The following is a 19,610-nucleotide window of genomic DNA, read 5'->3' on the forward strand; positions in this document are numbered from 1 at the left end:
AGGAGCTGGTTATTGGAAAATATCAACAAAATTGATAGACCTCTAGCAAGACTAATAAAGAAGAAAAGAGAGAAGAATCAAATAGATGCAATAAAAAATGATAAAGGGGATATCACCACTGATCCCACAGAAATACAAACTACCAACAGAGAATACTATAAACACCTCTATGCAAATAAACTAGAAAATCTAGAAGAAATGGATAAATTCCTCAACACATACACCCTCCCAAGACTAAACCAGGAAGAAGTTGAATCTCTGAATAGATGAATAACAGACTCTGAAATTGAGGCAATAATTAATAGCTTACCAACCAAAAAAAGTCCAGGACCACATGGATTCACAGCCAAATTCTACCAGAGGTAGAAGGAGGAGCTGGTACCATTCCTTTGAAACTATTCCAATCAATAGAAAAAGAGGGAATCCTCCTTAACTCATTTTATGAGGCCAGCATCATACTGATATCAAAGCCAGGCAGAGACACAACCAAAAAAGAGTATTTTAGACCAATATCCTTGATGAACACTGATGCAAAAATCCTCAATAAAATACTGGCAAACAGAACCCAGCAGCACTTCAAGGAGCTTATCCACCATGATCAAGTGGGCTTCATCCCTGGGATGCAAGGCTGGTTCAATATACGCAAATCAATGAACATAATCCAGCATATAAACAGAACCAAAGACAAAAACCACATGATTATCTCAATAGATGCAGAAAAGGCCTTTGACAAAATTCAACAACCCCTCATGCTAAAAACTCTCAAGAAATTAGGTATTGATGGGACGTATCTCAAAATAATAAGAGCTGTCTATGACAAACCCACAGCCAATATCATACTGAATGGGCAAAAACTGGAAGCATTCCCTTTGAAAACTGGCACAAGACAGGGATGCCCTCTCTCACCACTCCTATTCAATATAATGATGGAAGTTCTGGCCAGGGCAGTGAGGCAGGAGAAGGAAATAAAGGGTATTCAATTAGGAAAAGAGGAAGTCAATTTGTCCCTGTTTGCAGACGACAGGATTGTATATCTAGAAAACCCCATTGTCTCAGCCCAAAATCTTCTTAAGCTGATAAGCAACTTCAGCCAAGTCTCAGGATACAAAATCAATGTACAAAAATCACAAACATTCTATACATCAATAACAGACAAACAGAGAGCCAAATCATGAGTGAACTCCCATTCACAATTGCTTCAAAGAGAATAAAATACCTAGGAATCCAACTTACAAGGGATGTGAAGGACCTCTTCAAGGAGAACTACAAACCACTGCTCAAGGAAATAAAAGAGGATAAAAACAAATGGAAGAACATTCCATACTCATGGGTAGGAAGAATCAATATCATGAAAATGGCCATACTACCCAAGGTAATTTATAGATTCAATGCCATCCCCATCAAGCTACCAATGACTTTCTTCACAGAATTGGAAAAAACTACTTTAAAGTTCATATGGAACCAAAAAAGAGCCTGCATCACCAAGTCAATCCTAAGCCAAAAGAACAAAGCTGGAAGCATCACGCTACCTGACTTCAAACTATACAACAAGGCTACAGTAAGCAAAACAGCATGGTACTGGTACCAAAACAGAGATATAGATCAATGGAACAGAACAGAGCCCTCAGAAATAATGCCACATATCTACAACGATCTGATCTTTGACAAACCTGAGGAAAACAAGCAATGGGGAAAGGATTCCCTATTTAATAAATGGTGCTGGGAAAACTGGCTAGCCATATGTAGAAAGCTGAAACTGGATCCCTTCCTTACACCTTATACAAAAATTAATTCAAGATGGATTAAAGACTTACATGTTAGACCTAAAACCATAAACACCCTAGAAGAAAACCTAGGCACTACCATTCAGGACATAGGCATGGGCAAGGACTTCATGTCTAAAACACCAAAAGCAATGGCAACAAAAGCCAAAACTGACAAATGGGATCTAATTAAACTAAAGAGCTTCTGCACAGCAAAAGAAACTACCATCAGAGTGAGCAGGCAACCTACAAAATGGGATAAAATTTTTTCAACCTACTCATCTGACAAAGGGCTAATATCCAGAATCTACAAGGAACTCAAACAAATTTACAAGAAAAAAACAAACAACCCCATCAAAAAGTGGGCGAAGGACATAAACAGACACTTCTCAAAAGAAGATATTTATGCAGCCAAAAGACACATGAAAAAAATGCTCACCATCACTGGCCATCAGAGAAATGCAAATCAAAACCACAATGAGATACCATCTCACACCAGTTAGAATGGCAATCATTAAAGTCAGGAAACAACAGGTGCTGAAGAGGATGTGGACAAATAGGAACACTTTTACACTGTTGGTGGGACTGTAAACTAGTTCAACCCTTGTGGAAGTCAGTGTGGCGATTCCTCAGGGATCTAGAACTAGAAATACCATTTGACCCAGCCATCCCATTACTGGGTATATACCCAAAGGATTATAAATCATGCTGCTATAAAGACACATGCACACGTATGTTTATTGCGGCACTATTCACAATAGCAAAGACTTGGAACCAACCCAAATGTCCAACAATGATAGACTGGATTAAGAAAATGTGGCACATATACACCATGGAATACTATGCAGCCATAAAAAAATGATGAGTTCATGTCCTTTGTAGGGACATGGATGAAATTGGAAATCATCATTCTCAGTAAACTATCGCAAGGACAAAAAACCAAACACCGCATGTTCTCACTCATTGGTGGGAATTGAACAATGAGAACACATGGACACAGGAAGGGGAACATCACACTCTGGGGACTGTTGTGGGGTGGAGGGAGGGGGGAGGGATAGCTTTAGGAGATATTGCTAATGCTAAATGACGAGTTAATGGGTGCAGCACACCAGCATGGCACATGTATACATATGTAACTAACCTGCACATTGTGCACATGTACCCTTAAACGTAAAGTATAATAATAATAAAATAAAAGAAAATAAATAAATAAATAAATAAAATTGACCACATAATTGGAAGTAAAACACTCCTCAGCAAATGCAAAAAAAACAGAAATTATAACAAACAGTCTCTCAGACCACAGTGCAATCAAATTAGAACTCAGGATTAAGAAGCTCACTCAAATCTCACAATTACATGGAAATTGAACAACCTGCACTTGAATGACCACTAGGTAAACAACGAAATTAAGGCAGAAGTAAATGAGCTCCTTGAAACCGATGAGAACAAAGACACAACATACCAGAATCTCTGGGACACATTTAAAGCAGTGTGTAGAGGGAAATTTATAGCACTAAATGCCCACAAGAGAAAGCAGGAAAGATCTAAAATCGACACCCTAACATAACATTTAAAAGAACTAGAGAAGCAGGAGCAAACAAATTCAAAAGCTGGCAGAAGACAAGAAATAACTAGGACCAGAGCAGAACTGAAGGAGATAGAGACACAAAAAACCCTTCAAAAAATCATTGACTCCAGGAGCTGGTTTTTTGAAAAGATCAACAAAATAGATAGACCACTAGCCAGACTGATAAAGAATAAAAGAGAGAAGAATCAAATAGACGCAATAAAAAATAATAAAGGGGATATCACCACTGATCCCACAGAAATACAAACTACCATCAGAGAACACTATAAACACCTCTATGCAAACAAACTAGAAAATCTAGAAGAACTGGAGAAATTCCTGGACACATATACCCTCCCAAGACTAAAGAAGGAAGAAGTCAAATATCTGAATAGACCAATAAAAAGTTCTGAAACTGAGGCAATAATTAATAGCCTGCCAACCAAAAAAAGCCCCAAACCGGATGGATTCACAGCCTAATTCTACTAGAGGTACAAAGAGGAGCTGGTACCATTCCTTCTGAAACTACTCCAAACAACAGAAAAAGAGAGACTCCTCCCTAACTCATTTTATGAGGCCGGCATCATCCTGATACAAAAACCTGGCAAAGACACAACAAAAAAAAAGGAAATTTCAGGCCAATATCCCTGATGAACATCGATGCAAAAATCCTCAATAAAATACTGGCAAACCAAATCCAGCAGCACATCAAAAAGCTTTTCCACCACAATCAGGTCAGCTTCATCCCTGGGATGCAAGGCTGGTTCAACATACACAAATCAATGTAATCCATCACATAAACAGAACCAATGACAAAAACCACATAATTATCTCAATAGATGCAGAAAAGGCCTTTGATAAAATTCAACACCACTGCATGCTAAAAACTCTCAATAAACTAGGTATTGATGGAACGTATATCAAAATAATAATAGCTATTTATGACAAATGAACAGCCAATATCATACTGAATGGGCAAAAGCTGGAAGCATTCCCTTTGAAAACCAACACAAGACAAGGATGCTGTCTGTCACCACTCCTATTCAATATAGAATTGGAAGTTCTGGCCAGGACAATAAGACAAGAGAAAGAAATAAAGGGTGTTCAAATAGGAAGAGACGAAGTCAAATTGCCTCTGTTTACAGATAACATGATTGTATATTTAGAAAACCCCATCGTCTCAGACCAAAATCTCCTTAAGCTGATAAGAAACTTCAGCAAACTCTGAGGATACAAAATCAATCTGAAAAAGCACAAGCATTCCTATACACCAATAATAACCAAATTATGAGTGAATCTCCATTCACAATTGCTACGAAGAGAATAAAATACCTAGGAATCCAACTTACAAGTGATGTGAAGGACCTCTTCAAGGACAACTACAAGCCACTGCTCAATGTACTAAAAGAAGACACACAAAAAATGGAAGAACATTCCATGCTCATGGATAGGAAGAATCAAAATTGTGAAAATGGCCATACTGCCCAAAGTAATTTATAGATTCAGTGCTATCCCCATCAAGCCACCATTGACTTTCTTCACAGAATTAAAAAAAAAAATTATTTTAAATTTCATATGGAACCAAAAGAGAGCCCACATTGCCAAGTCAATCCTAAGCCAAAAGAACAAAGCTGGAGGCATCACACTACCTGACTCCAACTATACTACAAGGCTACAGTAACCAAAACAGCATGGCACTGACACCAAAACAGATATATAGACCAATGGAACAGAACAGAGAGGCCTCAGAGATAATGCCACACATCTACAACCATCTGATCTTTGACAAACCTGACAAAAACAGGAAATGGGGAAAGGATTCCCTATTTAATAAATGGTGTTGGGAAAACTGGCTAGCCACATGCAGAAAACTGAAACTGTACCCCTTCCTTACACCTTATACAAAAACTAACTCAAGATGGATTAAAGACTTAAATGTAAGACCTAAAACCATAAAAACCCTAGAAGAAAACCGAGGCAATACCATTCAGGACATAGGCATGGGCAAAAACTTTATGAGTAAAACACCAAAAGCAATGACAACACAAGTCAAAATTGACAAATGAGATCTAATGAAAGTAAAGAGCTTTTGAACAGCAAAAGAAACTCTCCTCAGAGGGAACAGGTAACATAGAGAATGGGAGAAAATTTTTGCAATCTATCCACCTGACAAAGGGTTAATATCCAGAATCTACAAAGACCTTAAACAAATTTACAAGGAAAAAACAAACAATCCCATCAAAAAGTGGGCGAAGGATATGAAAGGACACTTCTCAAAAGAAGACATTTATGCAGCCAAAAGACACATGAAAAAATGCTCATCATTACTGACCATCAGAGAAATGCAAATCAAAACCACAATGAGATACCATCTCACACCAGTTAGAATGGCAATCATTAAAAAGTCAGGAAACAACAGGTGCTGCAGAGGATGTGGACAAATAGGAACACTTCTACACTGTTGATGGGACTGTAAACTAGTTCAACCATTGTGGAAGTCAGTGTGGCGATTCCTCAGGGATCTAGAACTAGAAATACCATTTGACCCAGCCATCCCATTACTGGGTATATACCCAAAGGAGTATAAATCATGCTGCTATAAAGACACATGCACACGTATGTTTATTGCGGCACTATTCACAATAGCAAAGACTTGGAACCAACCCAAATGTCCAACAATGATAGACTGGATTAAGAAAATGTGGCACATATACACCATGGAATACTATGCAGCCATAAAAAAATGATGAGTTCATGTCCTTTGTAGGGACATGGATGAAATTGGAAATCATCATTCTCAGTAAACTATCGCAAGGACAAAAAACCAAACACCGCATGTTCTCACTCATTGGTGGGAATTGAACAATGAGAACTCATGGACACAGGAAGGGGAACATCACACTCTGGGGACGGTTGTGGGGTGGGGGGAGGGTGGAGGGATGGCATTAGGAGATATACCTAATGCTAGATGATGAGTTAATGGGTGCAGCACACCAGCATGGCACATGTATACATATGTAACTAACCTGCACATTGTGCACATGTATCCTAAAACTTAAGGTATAATAATAATAAAAAAAAGAAAAAAACAAACAACCCCATCAAAAAGTGGGCAAAGGATATGAAAAGAGATTTCTCAAAAGAAGACATTTATGCAGCCAAGAAATATGTAAAAAAAAAAAAGCCCTGTTTGCAGATGGCATGATTGTATATCTAGAAAACCCCATTATCTCAGCCCAAAATCTTCTTAAGCTGATAAGCAACTTCAGCAAAGTCTCAGGATACAAAATCAATGTGCAAAAATCACAAGCATTATTATACACCAATAACAGACAGAGAGCCAAATCATGAGTGAACTCCCATTCACAACTGCTTCAAAGAGTATAAAATACCTAGGAATCCAACTTACAAGGGATGTGAAGGACCTCTTCAAGGAGAACTACAAACCACTGCTCAAGGAAATAAAAAGAGGATACAAACAAATGGAAGAACATTCCATGCTCATGGGTAGGAAGAATCAATATCATGAAAATGGCCATACTGCCCAAGGTAATTTATAGATTCAATGCCATCCCCATCAAGCTACCAATGACTTTCTTCACAGAATTGGAAAAAACTACTTTAAAGTTCATATGGAACCAAAAAAGAGCCTGCATCACCAAGCCAATCCTGAGCCAAAAGAACAAAGCTGGAAGCATCATGCTACCTGACTTCAAACTATACTACAAGGCTACAGTAACCAAAACAGCATGGTACTGGTACCAAAACAGAGATATAGATCAATGGAACAGAACAGAGCCCTCAGAAATAACACCGCATATCTACAATTATCTGATCTTTGACAAACCTGAGGAAAACAAGCAATGGGGAAAGGATTCCCTATTTAATAAATGGTGCTGGGAAAACTGGCTAGCCATATGTAGAAAGCTGAAACTGGATCCCTTCCTTACACCTTATACAAAAATTAATTCAAGATGGATTAAAGACTTAAACGTTAGACCTAAAACCATAAACACCCTAGAAGAAAACCTAGGCACTACCATTCAGGACATAGGCATGGGCAAGGACTTCATGTCTAAAACACCAAAAGCAATGGCAACAAAAGCCAAAATTGACAAATGGGATCTAATTAAACTAAAGAGCTTCTGCACAGCAAAAGAAACTACCATCAGAGTGAACAGGCAACCTACAGAAGGGGAGAAAATTTTTTCAACCTACTCATCTGACAAAGGGCTAATATCCAGAATCTACAAGGAACTCAAACAAATTTACAAGAAAAGAAGAACAAACAACCCCATCAAAAAGTGGGCGAAGGATATGAACGGACACTTCTCAAAAGAAGACATTTATGCAGCCAAAAGACACATGAAAAAATGCTCACCATCACTGGCCATCAGAGAAATGCAAATCAAAACCATAATGAGATACCATCTCACACCAGTTAGAATGGCAATCATTAAAAAGTCAGGAAACAACAGGTGTTGGGGAGGATGTGGAGAAATAGGAACACTTTTACACTGTTGGTGGGACTGTAAACTAGTTCAACCATTGTGGAAGTCAGTGTGGTGATTCCTCAGGGATCTAGAACTAGAAATAACATTTGACCCAGCCATCCCATTACTGGTTATATACCCAAAGGATTATAAATCATGCTGCTATAAAGACACACACACGTATGTTTATTGCGGCACTATTCACAATAGCAAAGACTGGGAACCAACCCAAATGTCCAACAATGATAGACTGGATTAAGAAAATGTGGCACATATACACCATGGAATACTATGCAGCCATAAAAAATGATGAGTTCATGTCCTTTCTAGGTAGATGGATGAAGCTGGAAACCATCATTCTCAGCAAACTATCGCAAGGACAAAAAACCAAACACCGCATGTTCTCACTCATAGGTGGGAATTGGACAATGAGAACACATGGACACGGGAAGGGGAACATCATACACTGGGGACTGTTGTGGGGTGGGGGGAGTGGGGAGGGATAGCATTGGGAGATATACCTAATGCTAAATGACCAGTTACTGGGTGCAGCACACCAGCATGGCACATGTATACATATGTAACAAACCTGCACGTTGTGCACATGTATCCTAAAACTTAAAGTATAATAATAATAAAATTTTTTTAAAAAAAGCTTATCATCATTAGAGAAATGCAAATCACGTCAGTTAGAATGGCAATCATTAAAAAGTCAGGAAACAGCATATGCTGGAGAGGATGTGAAGAAATAGGAATGCTTTCACCCTGTTGGTGGAAGTGTGAATTAGTTCAACCATTGTGAAAGACAGAGTGGCAATTCCTCAAGGATGGAGAACCATAAATACCATTTGACCCCACAATCCCATTACCGGGTATATACCTAAAGGATTATAAATCTTTCTACTGTAAAGACACATGCACACATATGTTTATTGCAGCTCTATTCACAACAACAAAAACTTGGAACCAACTCAAATGCCCATCAATGATAGACTGGATAAAGAAAATGCGGCACACATACACCATGGAATATCAGGCTGCCATAAAAAAAGGATGAGTTCATGTCCTTTGCAGGGACATGGGTGAAGCTGGAAACCATCATTCTCAGCAAAGTAACACAGGAACAGAAAACCAAACATTGCATTATGTCACTCATAAGTGGGAGTTCAACAATGAGCTCACATGGACACAAGGAGGGGAACATCACACACTGGAACATGAACGTCGGGGTGGGGGGCTAGGGGAGGAATAACATTAGGAGAAATACCTAATGTAGATGACAGGTTGATGGGTGCAGGAAACCACCATGGCACATGTGTACCTATATAACAAACCTGCGTGTTCTGCCCATGTATCCCAGCACTTAAAGAACAATTTTTTTAAAAGATGGAAAGTTGGAGTAATCAGAATCTAAAGACTTTTAAATGCCCTTAAATGCTAAAAATTTGAACTTTATTAGCAAGTCATTTTTAAAGTCATTAAACGGTTGACTTGAAGTGACATTATCAAAATAGTTCTCTTAGCAATAAGAGAACTCTAGCAATAATGGGTTGAATGAATTGGAGGACTGAAAACTTACAAGCAAAGGAACCAGTAAGAATACTATCATAAGGGTCCAGTGAAAAAATGTTGAGTGTCTACACTTGAGCAATTGGGATGAATATAAGAAAAATAAAGATTTCAAGATATTATAGAAATAAAGGAGTCAATATGGTGGGCTAATGAAGATAATTCTAAAGTTTTCAACCCAAGGACCTGGAAGAGTAGTAATACTGTTAAAACTGTAGGGGCTGCAGAAGGAGCTCTATTTGCAAAAAAAAAAAAAAATGACTTTTGTTTTGTTTGGATTGGATACTAAGGCAACTACATAGAGATATTCACTGGTTAGTTAGCTAGTATCTTTCCTGACAAAAAAAGTATATATATATATATATAAATTGTGAAATTAGTTTGGATCTCAGGAACGGATATCATTCCAATAATGTGACAAGGGGCCAAGGTAGAGATGTGCTAACTCAGGAGTAGCCAAGTTGTCTGATAAATTAAGGATACTAGCAAAAGAATCTTGAGAATTTACATACTAGAGAAGTATCTACATTTACAAGGCAATTGGAAATGACTAAGAAAGCACGTATACTGTTGAAAACCACAAGAATTTCATGTCAAAAAATGAAGGTGCCAAGGTTATAAATAACAGAGTCGTCTTGATCTTGGTCAGGATAAAGACTCAGGGTGGAAAGATGATGCCGGGAGTCAATGCTTCACAGAATGCTAAATGTTGTGCAGGGGGGACGATGGTAGAGCCTAACCTGAAGAGATGCCCTTCTAAGACGGGATTTATGGGAAAGAAATAAGTGAACAAAGGGGTGTGTATGACCTGGGATTTGGAGTTAGACTGAAGGAGAGTGTTTAGTCTTCAACTGACCCTAAGGTAGGAGTGGAGGAGAAGGGGCAGCTTCCACTTGAGTTAGGAGGTGCTTAGAGAAGGCCAAGGCCAGTAAGTGAGGCAGATGGCATATTCTGCAAAAGGCTTAGGATGGAATGGTGTCTGTTGACTGTAGAGTGGTTCCCAGTGGAAAGGCTGGTAGAAACACGGTGTGCAGTGGGTATGGGGAGAAGATGGAACAGGTAGCAGGAGGGATTCCACTGAGTGAACCAGAGAGTAGAAGAGAGGATTCCTCAAAGATTTGCACTAAGGACAATGATGTGGACCCACGATGAACGGGGTAGAGGTTGAAGTGACACAATATTGAGGGCATGGGGGCTGGTCTTCCCATTGGACTGGGGCAGCCTGGCCACCAGGGTCCATATCCCCACTCCCTGGTCTTCTGACAGAGCTGGGCTTAGTTGTCTTAGACAACTGTTCAGAGTTGTCTCCCAGGCACTCAGTACCTTGCTGGAAGTGAAGCCTTCCGCATCTTCTGGGTGTAAGGCTAGATTTCCCTCCCATTGGCACCCTGTACTTCTCTAATAAACAACTTCTCACACCACTGAGATGCCATTTAGATCACTCATATTCTTCATTGTCTTAGTCCTCCATGGGGGCTTAAGAAGCCTTGTTTACCCACAGGTCCCTGAGATGTGTCCAATGCCTGGCCCATGGGAGGCTCTTGATGGAGTTTGTTACAATGCACAGGACCTGCCCTCAGGAGGCTCACAATCTCCTTTCCCCTTGGGTTTCTCAGTCCTTAAAACTATTCACACTCAGAGGACAGAGGGTGGGAGAACAAGAGCTACCCAGCTGAGAGAACCCCATTGGCAGTGAGCTATCAGTTACCTGACAAGCAATACAAGTGTCCCTGGAAGTGATGGAGAAATGATTGCCTGAGAGCAAAACTCCAAATTCTGCAATTAGGGCTAACTGGCTGTTCCTTCCTCCCTCTTCCACCCTGGCCTTTATTATCACAGCTGCAGAGAGAGTCTCTCTCATTGTCCTGGTAGGCATCTCCATGCCAGGGCACATGCTGCTTCTCCCTTTACCTCATATTTTCCCAGAGCTGCACTGTCTTGTAGCAGATATGAGTCTTGCTGAATCTGGGACTAAGATCCAAAAACTGTCACAAGAGACCTCATAGATCAACTCTTCTAAACTCCACATTTTACAAATAAGGAACTGAGCCCCTAGGAGGAAACGATTTGCCCAAGACCACGTGGCCAACATTAGCCTCACCTGGCAGAGTCGTTCCTTCCCGCTCCATTCCCTGCCACCTGTAGCTGGGTCCTACCTGCCAAGTCCTTTGATCCCAGCAGAGCCCCTGGCCAGGCACTGCAGTCGGAGTCTTTCAATGGGGTCGGTGGCCATGGTGAGCTTTTTCTTGGCCTGGATCGCCATCTCTCGGTCATGGCGCGCTGTCCCTGCCATCTGAGGGGAAGCCATAGCATGTTAGCAAAGTCCAGGCCTCACGGCTGCCTCTGGTTGGGCAGAGTGACAGCAGCCTCACTGAGAAGGAAATGTACAGCCTTCTCTGTCAGGAAACCTCTCAGAATTTCCAATTTTTCTCTATGCCAACTGTGCCTGGCATATTTATAACTTACTTATCTAGTCCTGAGGACATCTGGCTTCTCCAGCCTAGACAATAATCTTAAATATATCACCATTTCCCAAGATGCTTTGATCTTTCTGAAGCCCTCTTCCATGCATAAAAGAAGTCCAATTTCTCTATACTCTCTTTTTCGAACCAACCTTATATACCATATTATTTTATGTAGAATTTTCCATATTCCCTTGACCCTCACATTTAATGTTCTCCTCTTTGGTCTAAACATTGATTTTGTTGCTGTCTTGAATGAGATTTTCAGCACTTGATCCTTAATAATTCTTACCAGTAATGGGTATGGTCTCCTTGATTCACAGTTTAGTGTCCACTAACACCTAACGAGGTTCTTAGGATGGGTGCAGTGAAGTGCTGTCTCCTGAGTGGTCCCCCAGGGATGTACAAACTCCTGTAGCCACACTTGAGCTCTCAAAGCTTGCAAAACAGTGGGAAGAGCACTTGGCTGGGAGCCTGGAGACCTGGGTTATAGTCCTGACTCTTCAATCCCCACCCCTCAACTCCCCCCACCCCTCACCCCCATCTGCCTGGTAACCTGCCTGTGAGTGAATCTCATAGCCTGTGTTTCCTCCTCTGTTAAATGGGAGGATTGGATAAGATAGTCTTTAAATTCCATCCCAGCTTCAAAAAACACTAATTCTCGTGAGTCCACATACTCAGTAAATGGGGGACTCTGGAAGTTACTTGTGAGTCGTGAATGAAAAGAATGAGAGGCAAGAGGCTTAAAGGATGTGCAAAGGGCAGCATGCAATGTGCAGAAAAAAAAAAAAAAAAAACGGTATTAGAATGTGGTTCCACCCTGGCTTCAAGGCTCCCTCCCCAGTCAAATTCTGGCACTTCCCCTAAGTGTTACATTAGGACTGAATTATTTTCATCAAAGACAGCAATCTGCAGATTCACAACCTGGTCTATGCCAAGACTGTTTTTCTCCTATACGCCCTGAAAGGTCTCCCATACAGGGTACTCCTTATTTGACTTTTGGGAAAGGGAATCTCAACAAGCCAATAACTGAGGCCAGAATAGACAGTCAGGGATGCACACACTTAACATGGCCACTTTCTTGCAGCCTCTGCCGAGCCAAGGTACGGGATCCCTCCTTCTTGCCCTGTATTCAGATTCCCAGTATGTGGGTGAAGGTGGGAGCAATTCCTTTCAGTTCTCTTGAACCTTGGGTCAAGAAGGAGACCTGTCTAGGTCCCAGCTCTTTACTCCACATTAGGAAAAACTTGCTCTGTCTAAAGCTACACAGTCTTCCTCTGCTTCCTCTGGCACCTAAGCAGAGGTTTCCTGGAACTCCAGACAGTGGCACACCCTGCACTTAGAAACTTCCATCTCCGTTCTTGCCAGGCACATACAAGGAGCATGTTCCAATTCTCATCCAACAGGGACACCTGCAGCCAAGACTGTGCCCTTCCTGGCAGCTTTAGCTTTCTAATAACTGGCGTTTGCTTATTACTATTTTGTCACCTGACCTCAAGCTGACAATTCCCAGAGCTCATTCCCAGCTTCAGCACTAACTCTCCCCTCATTAACAGCCAGAATCCTGAATCACGGACAAGACCACCAATTCACTCATCTAGCCATGTCCTGCTGTCTTTCTCATCCTTGCCTGAGCCATTCTCTTGCCCTGACCATATTCTGCTAGTGGCATGTGCCCCATCCCCACCCCAACCCCTATGGAAGCAGAAACTGGTGTCGACGACATGCCCTTCTCATTCTCTAAACCCACCTCAGAGTCTTGATCCTTCCCAGGACCACCATCGTCTTTCCTGACCCTTGACCTTGCTTCATGATACTTGCCCAATGGCTGTCACCAGCCGCTCACCTCCCATTCTCATTTCCCATGACATCTCCCCCACCTTGTCCACCTTACTCATTTTGCTCTGGTTTTTCCCTGCCATCCATGACAGTAAGTGAGAATGAAGAGAAACAGAGACTAAAAACCAGTCATGGAGAGAAAGTGAGATCCGGCTCCTGGATCTGGGACAGATCCCCAGTGGGACCCTTTTTGCACACCTTCGGAATAATATTAAAGGCATCATTGGTACCCCCACTAGGTAGTAAGCATGTGTCCAGTTCCCACAAAAACCCCGTGAGCTGAACTGAAAACAGGAACTCAAACAAATGCACATATACCCATGTTTATAGCAGCATTACTCACAACAGCCAAAAGGTAGAAACAAACCAAATGTCCATCCATGGATAAATGGATAAACAAATTGTGGTATAGCCATACAATGAAACATTCTTCAGCCATAAAAAGGAACACAGTACTGACAGATGCCACAATGTGGACAAACCTTGGCTATGTTATGCTAAGTACAAGAAGCCAGACACAAAATGTCACACATTTACGATTTCATTTATGTGAAATATTCAGAATAGGCAAATTCATAGAGACAGAAAGCAAATTAGTGGTTGCAAGGGGCTGGGGTGGGAGGGCCAGTGGGGAGTGACTGCTTAATGAGTGTAAAGTTTCCTTCAGGGGTAATAAAAATGTTTTGGAACTTGATATAGAGGGTGGTTTATCAACATTGTGAATGTAATATACACTTTAAAATTGCTAATTTATGTTATGTGTATTCATCTCAATAAAATAAAACCCATGCACAGATGTTACTAGCTAGATTTAGTCATTCCACAATTATACATACTTCAAAACATCATGTTATACAAGGTAAATACGTACAACTTTATCTGTCATTTTAAAAATAAATTTTAAAGTGTGCTGGGCACGTAGTCATCTTGGTAAATTAGCAAAGGTTAAAAAAGAAAAACAAGCCTATGAGCTAATTACTACTATTATTGGTATTTCACAGATAAAGAAATTAGGATGCAGAGAAATCAGGTAACTTGCCCAAGTCCCACGGAAATGTGGCTCACAGTAATCCACACGCTGTTAGAACTGTATGACCCTTGAAGATCCTCTAGTGCAACCTCATTTTGCAAACTTGGAAACTAAGGCTTGGGTTGGCAAACCGACTTGCTCAAAAGTCCTGGCCAAGACCAAAACAGAGGGCTTCTGATTCCCAAGGGCTCTTTCTGCTTCATCATGTTTGTGGTTTGTGAAATAATATATAAGAATCTCAAAGCACAGTTTGATGGTGCTTTCTCATAGGAAAGTGGGATCCAGTCCAGGAAGGCAAGAGACAGCCAGCCCAGTACCTCAGGCTGTCCCACCTCTTGAGGCTGACCCTACCGAGCAATGATGTGGGCAGTTTATTTCTGGAGTCTAATTTAATAAATTCAAGGGGAAAAAAAGTCCATTCTCTCCTGCTACCCTGCCATGAAACTTGAAATGCCCATAGTAAGCATCCTTTTTAATCATTGAATCACCCAGTTCACCAACCACTAGCTAAGTGTATTGTGTACTCTTTTCAAGGCACTATGCTGGAATAGAGTGTGGGAGTGTGAGGAATTACTCAGAGGAGCAAGTCCTTGAATAGCCTAGAGTCTTCATTAGTTTGAATCCTAATCTCCTGTATTTAAGCAGAACGGAAAACATAAAGTTTATTAAGCACCGGGGCTTTTAAGGAAGGCAGGATTGCACAGGATCTCAAGTGAATAAGAGAGATACTCAGCTTTGAAGTTTCAATAAAGACGCCAGGCACCAGGGCAAGAGTCAGTCCCCAAACATATGTCACCGACTTCACAGCAGTGCACAAGATGTCTCTGCCTGCAGAAGACTGTCTGAACCTTAAAGATCCGGCGTGGTGACAACGGAGCGCATCCCTGTGCAAGGCGGAGAACAGGTTGCGCTCCCGACGCACTTGGCTGCAGCGCCACCACGTGTTCTCAAGCGTCTGCACAATCCCCCGGCCAGGCGTGCGGTTCAGTCTCTGCCTTCCACAAAGGTCTGCTAAGAGCTCAGGAAGCGCCACGCATTGTGCTAGGGGTAGGATGAAAGCGGGACCAAGACAACGCTCACAGCCTAGGGGCTGAGCGGGGGATGCAATCACAAGAGGACAGGGGGCTTACCTGGCCTGGGAGTGGGGCTTTCTGAGGACCTCTCAGAGGAGGTGATGTCTGAACTTTCATCCTAATGGAAGGTGGTAGTTATCGAGGCTGGGGACGTGGGGATAGAAGGATATTTTAGATAGAAGGTGTACCCACTACTTAGACCAAGGTGAGAGAGAAAACAATATAATTAGGAAAGTACAAGTACTTCAGTATGGTTGGAGAACAGAGGTATGGGTGGTAGGGGGAGATGAACAGTAGTGGAGATTCGGAGGAAGTAGGGAAAGGGGAATTTTGGGTAAAGATGAAACTGACCAGGCGGGCAGCCATCAGATCCCAAAGAGCCTGGGGTGCCAGGGTGGGATTTGGATTTTGTCCTGAGAGCAACAGGAGACCACAAAGTCTTCTTAAAAAGGGAAAAAGTCTTCTTAAAAAAGGAAAAAGTCTTCTTAAAAAGGGAAAAAGTCTTCTTAAAAAACAGGAGACCACAAAAAAGGGAAAAAGTCTTCTTAAAAAAACAGGAGACCACAAAGTCTTCTGGCCGGGTGCGGTGGCTTACGCCTGTAATCTTAGCACTTTGGGAGGCAGAGACGGGCGGATCACCTGAGGTCAGGAGTTCAAGACCAGCCTGGCCAACATGGTGAAACTCCGTCTCTACCAATATACAAAAATTAGCCAGGCATGATGGCGGTTGTCTGTAATCCCAGCTACTCGGGAGGCTGAGACAGGAGAATCGCTTGAACCCAGGAGACGGTGGTTGCAGTGAGCCAAGATCGTGCCACTGCACTCCAGCCTGGGCGGCTGAGCGAGACTCCGTCTCAAAAAAAAAAAAAAAAAAAGTGAAAGGCCGTTTGCATTGTAAAGTGAGAAGAATGGATAGGAAGGCGGGACAGGCTAGCCAGTGGGAGACTGTTGTTTCCAGCTATGCTGCCTGGACCGTGTGGACGGAGAGAGAGGAAGAGATACAAGACGGCCAGTGGCAGAACGTGCAGTTTGAGGGAAAGGGCGGACTCGGGGCTGGCATCCAGAGCTGTTGCTTGCGCTCTCCACTCCTACCCTCCAGTGGCTGGCGGCAAGGGAGGATGGATATTCACAGAAGCCTGGAGATTTGGGGCAGAGGCAGAGTGTAGCCACGGTAGCAATGGTCCCATTAAGGTTGTCTCATTCCACTGTCCCCCCGGTGCACAACAACTGCCACGCCAAACTCTCTGTCTGCCTGGATTTTGCGAATTATTGTAGGAAGGATATGGAAAGCTGTAAATACATGAGGTCTGTATCTTCATGGTTCTCTCTAAGTTTCAGAGACAGATTTAAGTGGACCCTTGGAAGAGGGAACTGCTCTAGCCCTAGCCTGCATCCATTGACTTGTCTTTGGTGCCCCCTGGTGGCATTAAGCTGAATTACATCTCTCTCTCTTCCTCTTTCTCTGTTCCTTTCCATCTGCAGCCAACTACCTGCAAACACAGAAGGGGATCTTATTGCTAAAGAGGCAACCCTAGAGATCGTTGATCCAGACACCATAAGGCACCAAGCCTTTTACATCCTCTTTGTTGCAAAATCCAATGGAAACTTCTCACCTCACCCTCAAGAAACCCTCCCTCCTTTGACTTCTCTGACAGTACATTCCTGGTTTTCCTTTCTCAGGGAAAAGACCGTTCCTTGAAAGAGAACTGAAGCAGGTTTAGTCAGCTCGGATGAACTTTAGAGAAGAGGGTTAACCTGTGTTAAAGTGGAAAGGGAAGGACAGAATTAGGTAAATAGAAAGTGACAGCAAATGTGGTGGAGAGGACAGAGGCGAGATGTGCTTGAGGAGGGGAAAGGAGGCTTCCCCGCTGGCAGGGATGTGCAGTAGATATGACTGGACCAGATTTTGCCTGGACAGTCTTCCTTTGCACCCCACTGATCGAGACAGCACGTACTGTGAGGAAGCTGTCCCGTTGAGGAAGTCCTGCAGGTCCAGCCTTGTGACAACAGCAGCTGTCTGCAGTCCAGTTGTTCCGAGCGCCTGTCCCACCTCTTGATGCTCTTAAGCCCATTTTCCCCATAGCCAGACGATGTCATGATTTTTAACATTTTTAGGCATTTCTGTAATTGTTAGATACCTGTGCCGTTACATTAGCTATTTTCAATAGCAGGGAACCTGGGGTTGCTATAATGGTTCCATGTGTTTGGAAACATTCTACTATGGGGAGAGAAGAAAGGAGAAAGTTATACAGTAGGCAGCTGTTGATGAGGTTTGTAGGGCATCAAGCTAGTTCTGAGAAGGTGGAAAACATTTGCCTTCTTTTAAATTCTCATCCAAGACAAAACATTCCCTATTCTGCTAGCTCAGGCTTGATCCTGAGCACTGAGACCAGTCCCCCATAGGGATGGGAAACTTGATGTGGCTTTTGCTCTTTCTCTCTGTACTTGGAAACTGGGTGTAAGACTGAAATTTTGATTAAGACTTGATGGACCTTTCAATACTTGAAATGTCATCCAGGTTTGAGAAGAGATATACAACAGACCATGTCTGAAGGCAATTAATGGAAAAAATTAAACCATCTGCCCTGACTTTAGTCCATTCAATAAACCAGCTATTACTACATGGTAGATGGCAAAAACCCATAGTTCCTCAATAAGTTTCCCCTTGGAAAATGACCTTCTGAAATAAATATTGCATTCCAGAGGTCTTAGTACAGTTGTGCTGCTAGAACAAGATACCACAGACTGGGTAATTTATAAACCAGAGAAATTTATTTCTCATTGTTTTGGAGGCTGGGAAGTTCAAGATCAAGGTATCAGCAGATTTGGTGCCCGGCAAGGACTATTCTCCCTGCCTTTAAGATGGTACCTTGAACTATGGATCTTCCAGAGGGGACAAATGCTGTGTCTTCACATGGCAGAAGAGACAGAAGGGCAAAAAAGGGCTGAATAATTTGCAAAGCGACTTTTATAAACACCTTAATCTCATTTATGATGGATGAGTCCTTGTGACCTAACCAACTCCTAAAGACCACACCACTTAATACTATTGTATTGGGGATTCAGTTTCAACATGAATTTCAAACATTCAAACCATAGCACTAGGTGTTGAGTATAGCCTAGCAGGTGGCTAGGAAGTAAATAAATAGTGATGTCCTTCCGAAGAGACCGAAATTGAAGACCCTGACAGTTTGAATACATGGCTTCTGCAGTACACAGAAACCTCAGATAAGAGTATGTCAGTGTTATTGACATCGTAAGAGTTACTTCACGGAGCCCATTTGAGTTTGAATCAACTGAACATGCCCTTAGCACCACTAGCTATGCAAGGCACTGTGCTAACTCTTCAGGTAATAATTATAGAGAAGTGCTTCTCAGCTGGGTACAATCCCCGCCCCCACCCCCAGGCAACATTTGATAATGCCTCCTGTGAGACATTTTTGGTTGTTGCAACGGAAGTAGGGTATAGTGTTATTGGCATCTAATGGGTAGAGGCCAGGGATGCTGCTACACATCCTGCACAAGATACATGAGATGGCCCCTGACAACAAAGAATTACCAGTCAGAGATGTCTGCAGTGCTGAAGTTGAGAAGCCCTGCTATAGAGAAAGACCTGGGACCACCGTGGGTGCTGTTGAAAAACAAAGATGCCCACAGCACTCACCAAGCACAGTAAATTAGACTCTCTTGGTGTAGATGCTGCGGCTGGGCATTTTATTGTTTTTAGTTGGTTTTCATGTATCTCTAAGTTTGAGAACATAAGCTACAGGAAATACAAGGTCACCCTCTAGTAAGAGGAGTAAGGCCTTAT

General features: G+C 42.1%; 1 protein-coding gene across 2 annotated transcripts in view; it reads right to left on the minus strand.

Annotated features, from left to right (window-relative positions):
- Window positions 1-19,610, minus strand: part of CAPSL (calcyphosine like) — a 39,975-nt gene that overhangs the window by 10,664 nt on the left and 9,701 nt on the right. For both annotated transcript variants that reach the window (XM_054487045.1, XM_054487044.1), the window contains exon 2: window positions 11,552-11,688. In XM_054487045.1, coding sequence (XP_054343020.1) covers window positions 11,552-11,688 — 137 coding nt within the window. The remainder of the gene's footprint in view (window positions 1-11,551; window positions 11,689-19,610) is intronic.

Source organism: Pongo pygmaeus, chromosome 4 (assembly GCF_028885625.2).
Source record: "Pongo pygmaeus isolate AG05252 chromosome 4, NHGRI_mPonPyg2-v2.0_pri, whole genome shotgun sequence".
In the NCBI taxonomy this organism is placed as follows: domain Eukaryota; kingdom Metazoa; phylum Chordata; class Mammalia; order Primates; family Hominidae; genus Pongo; species Pongo pygmaeus.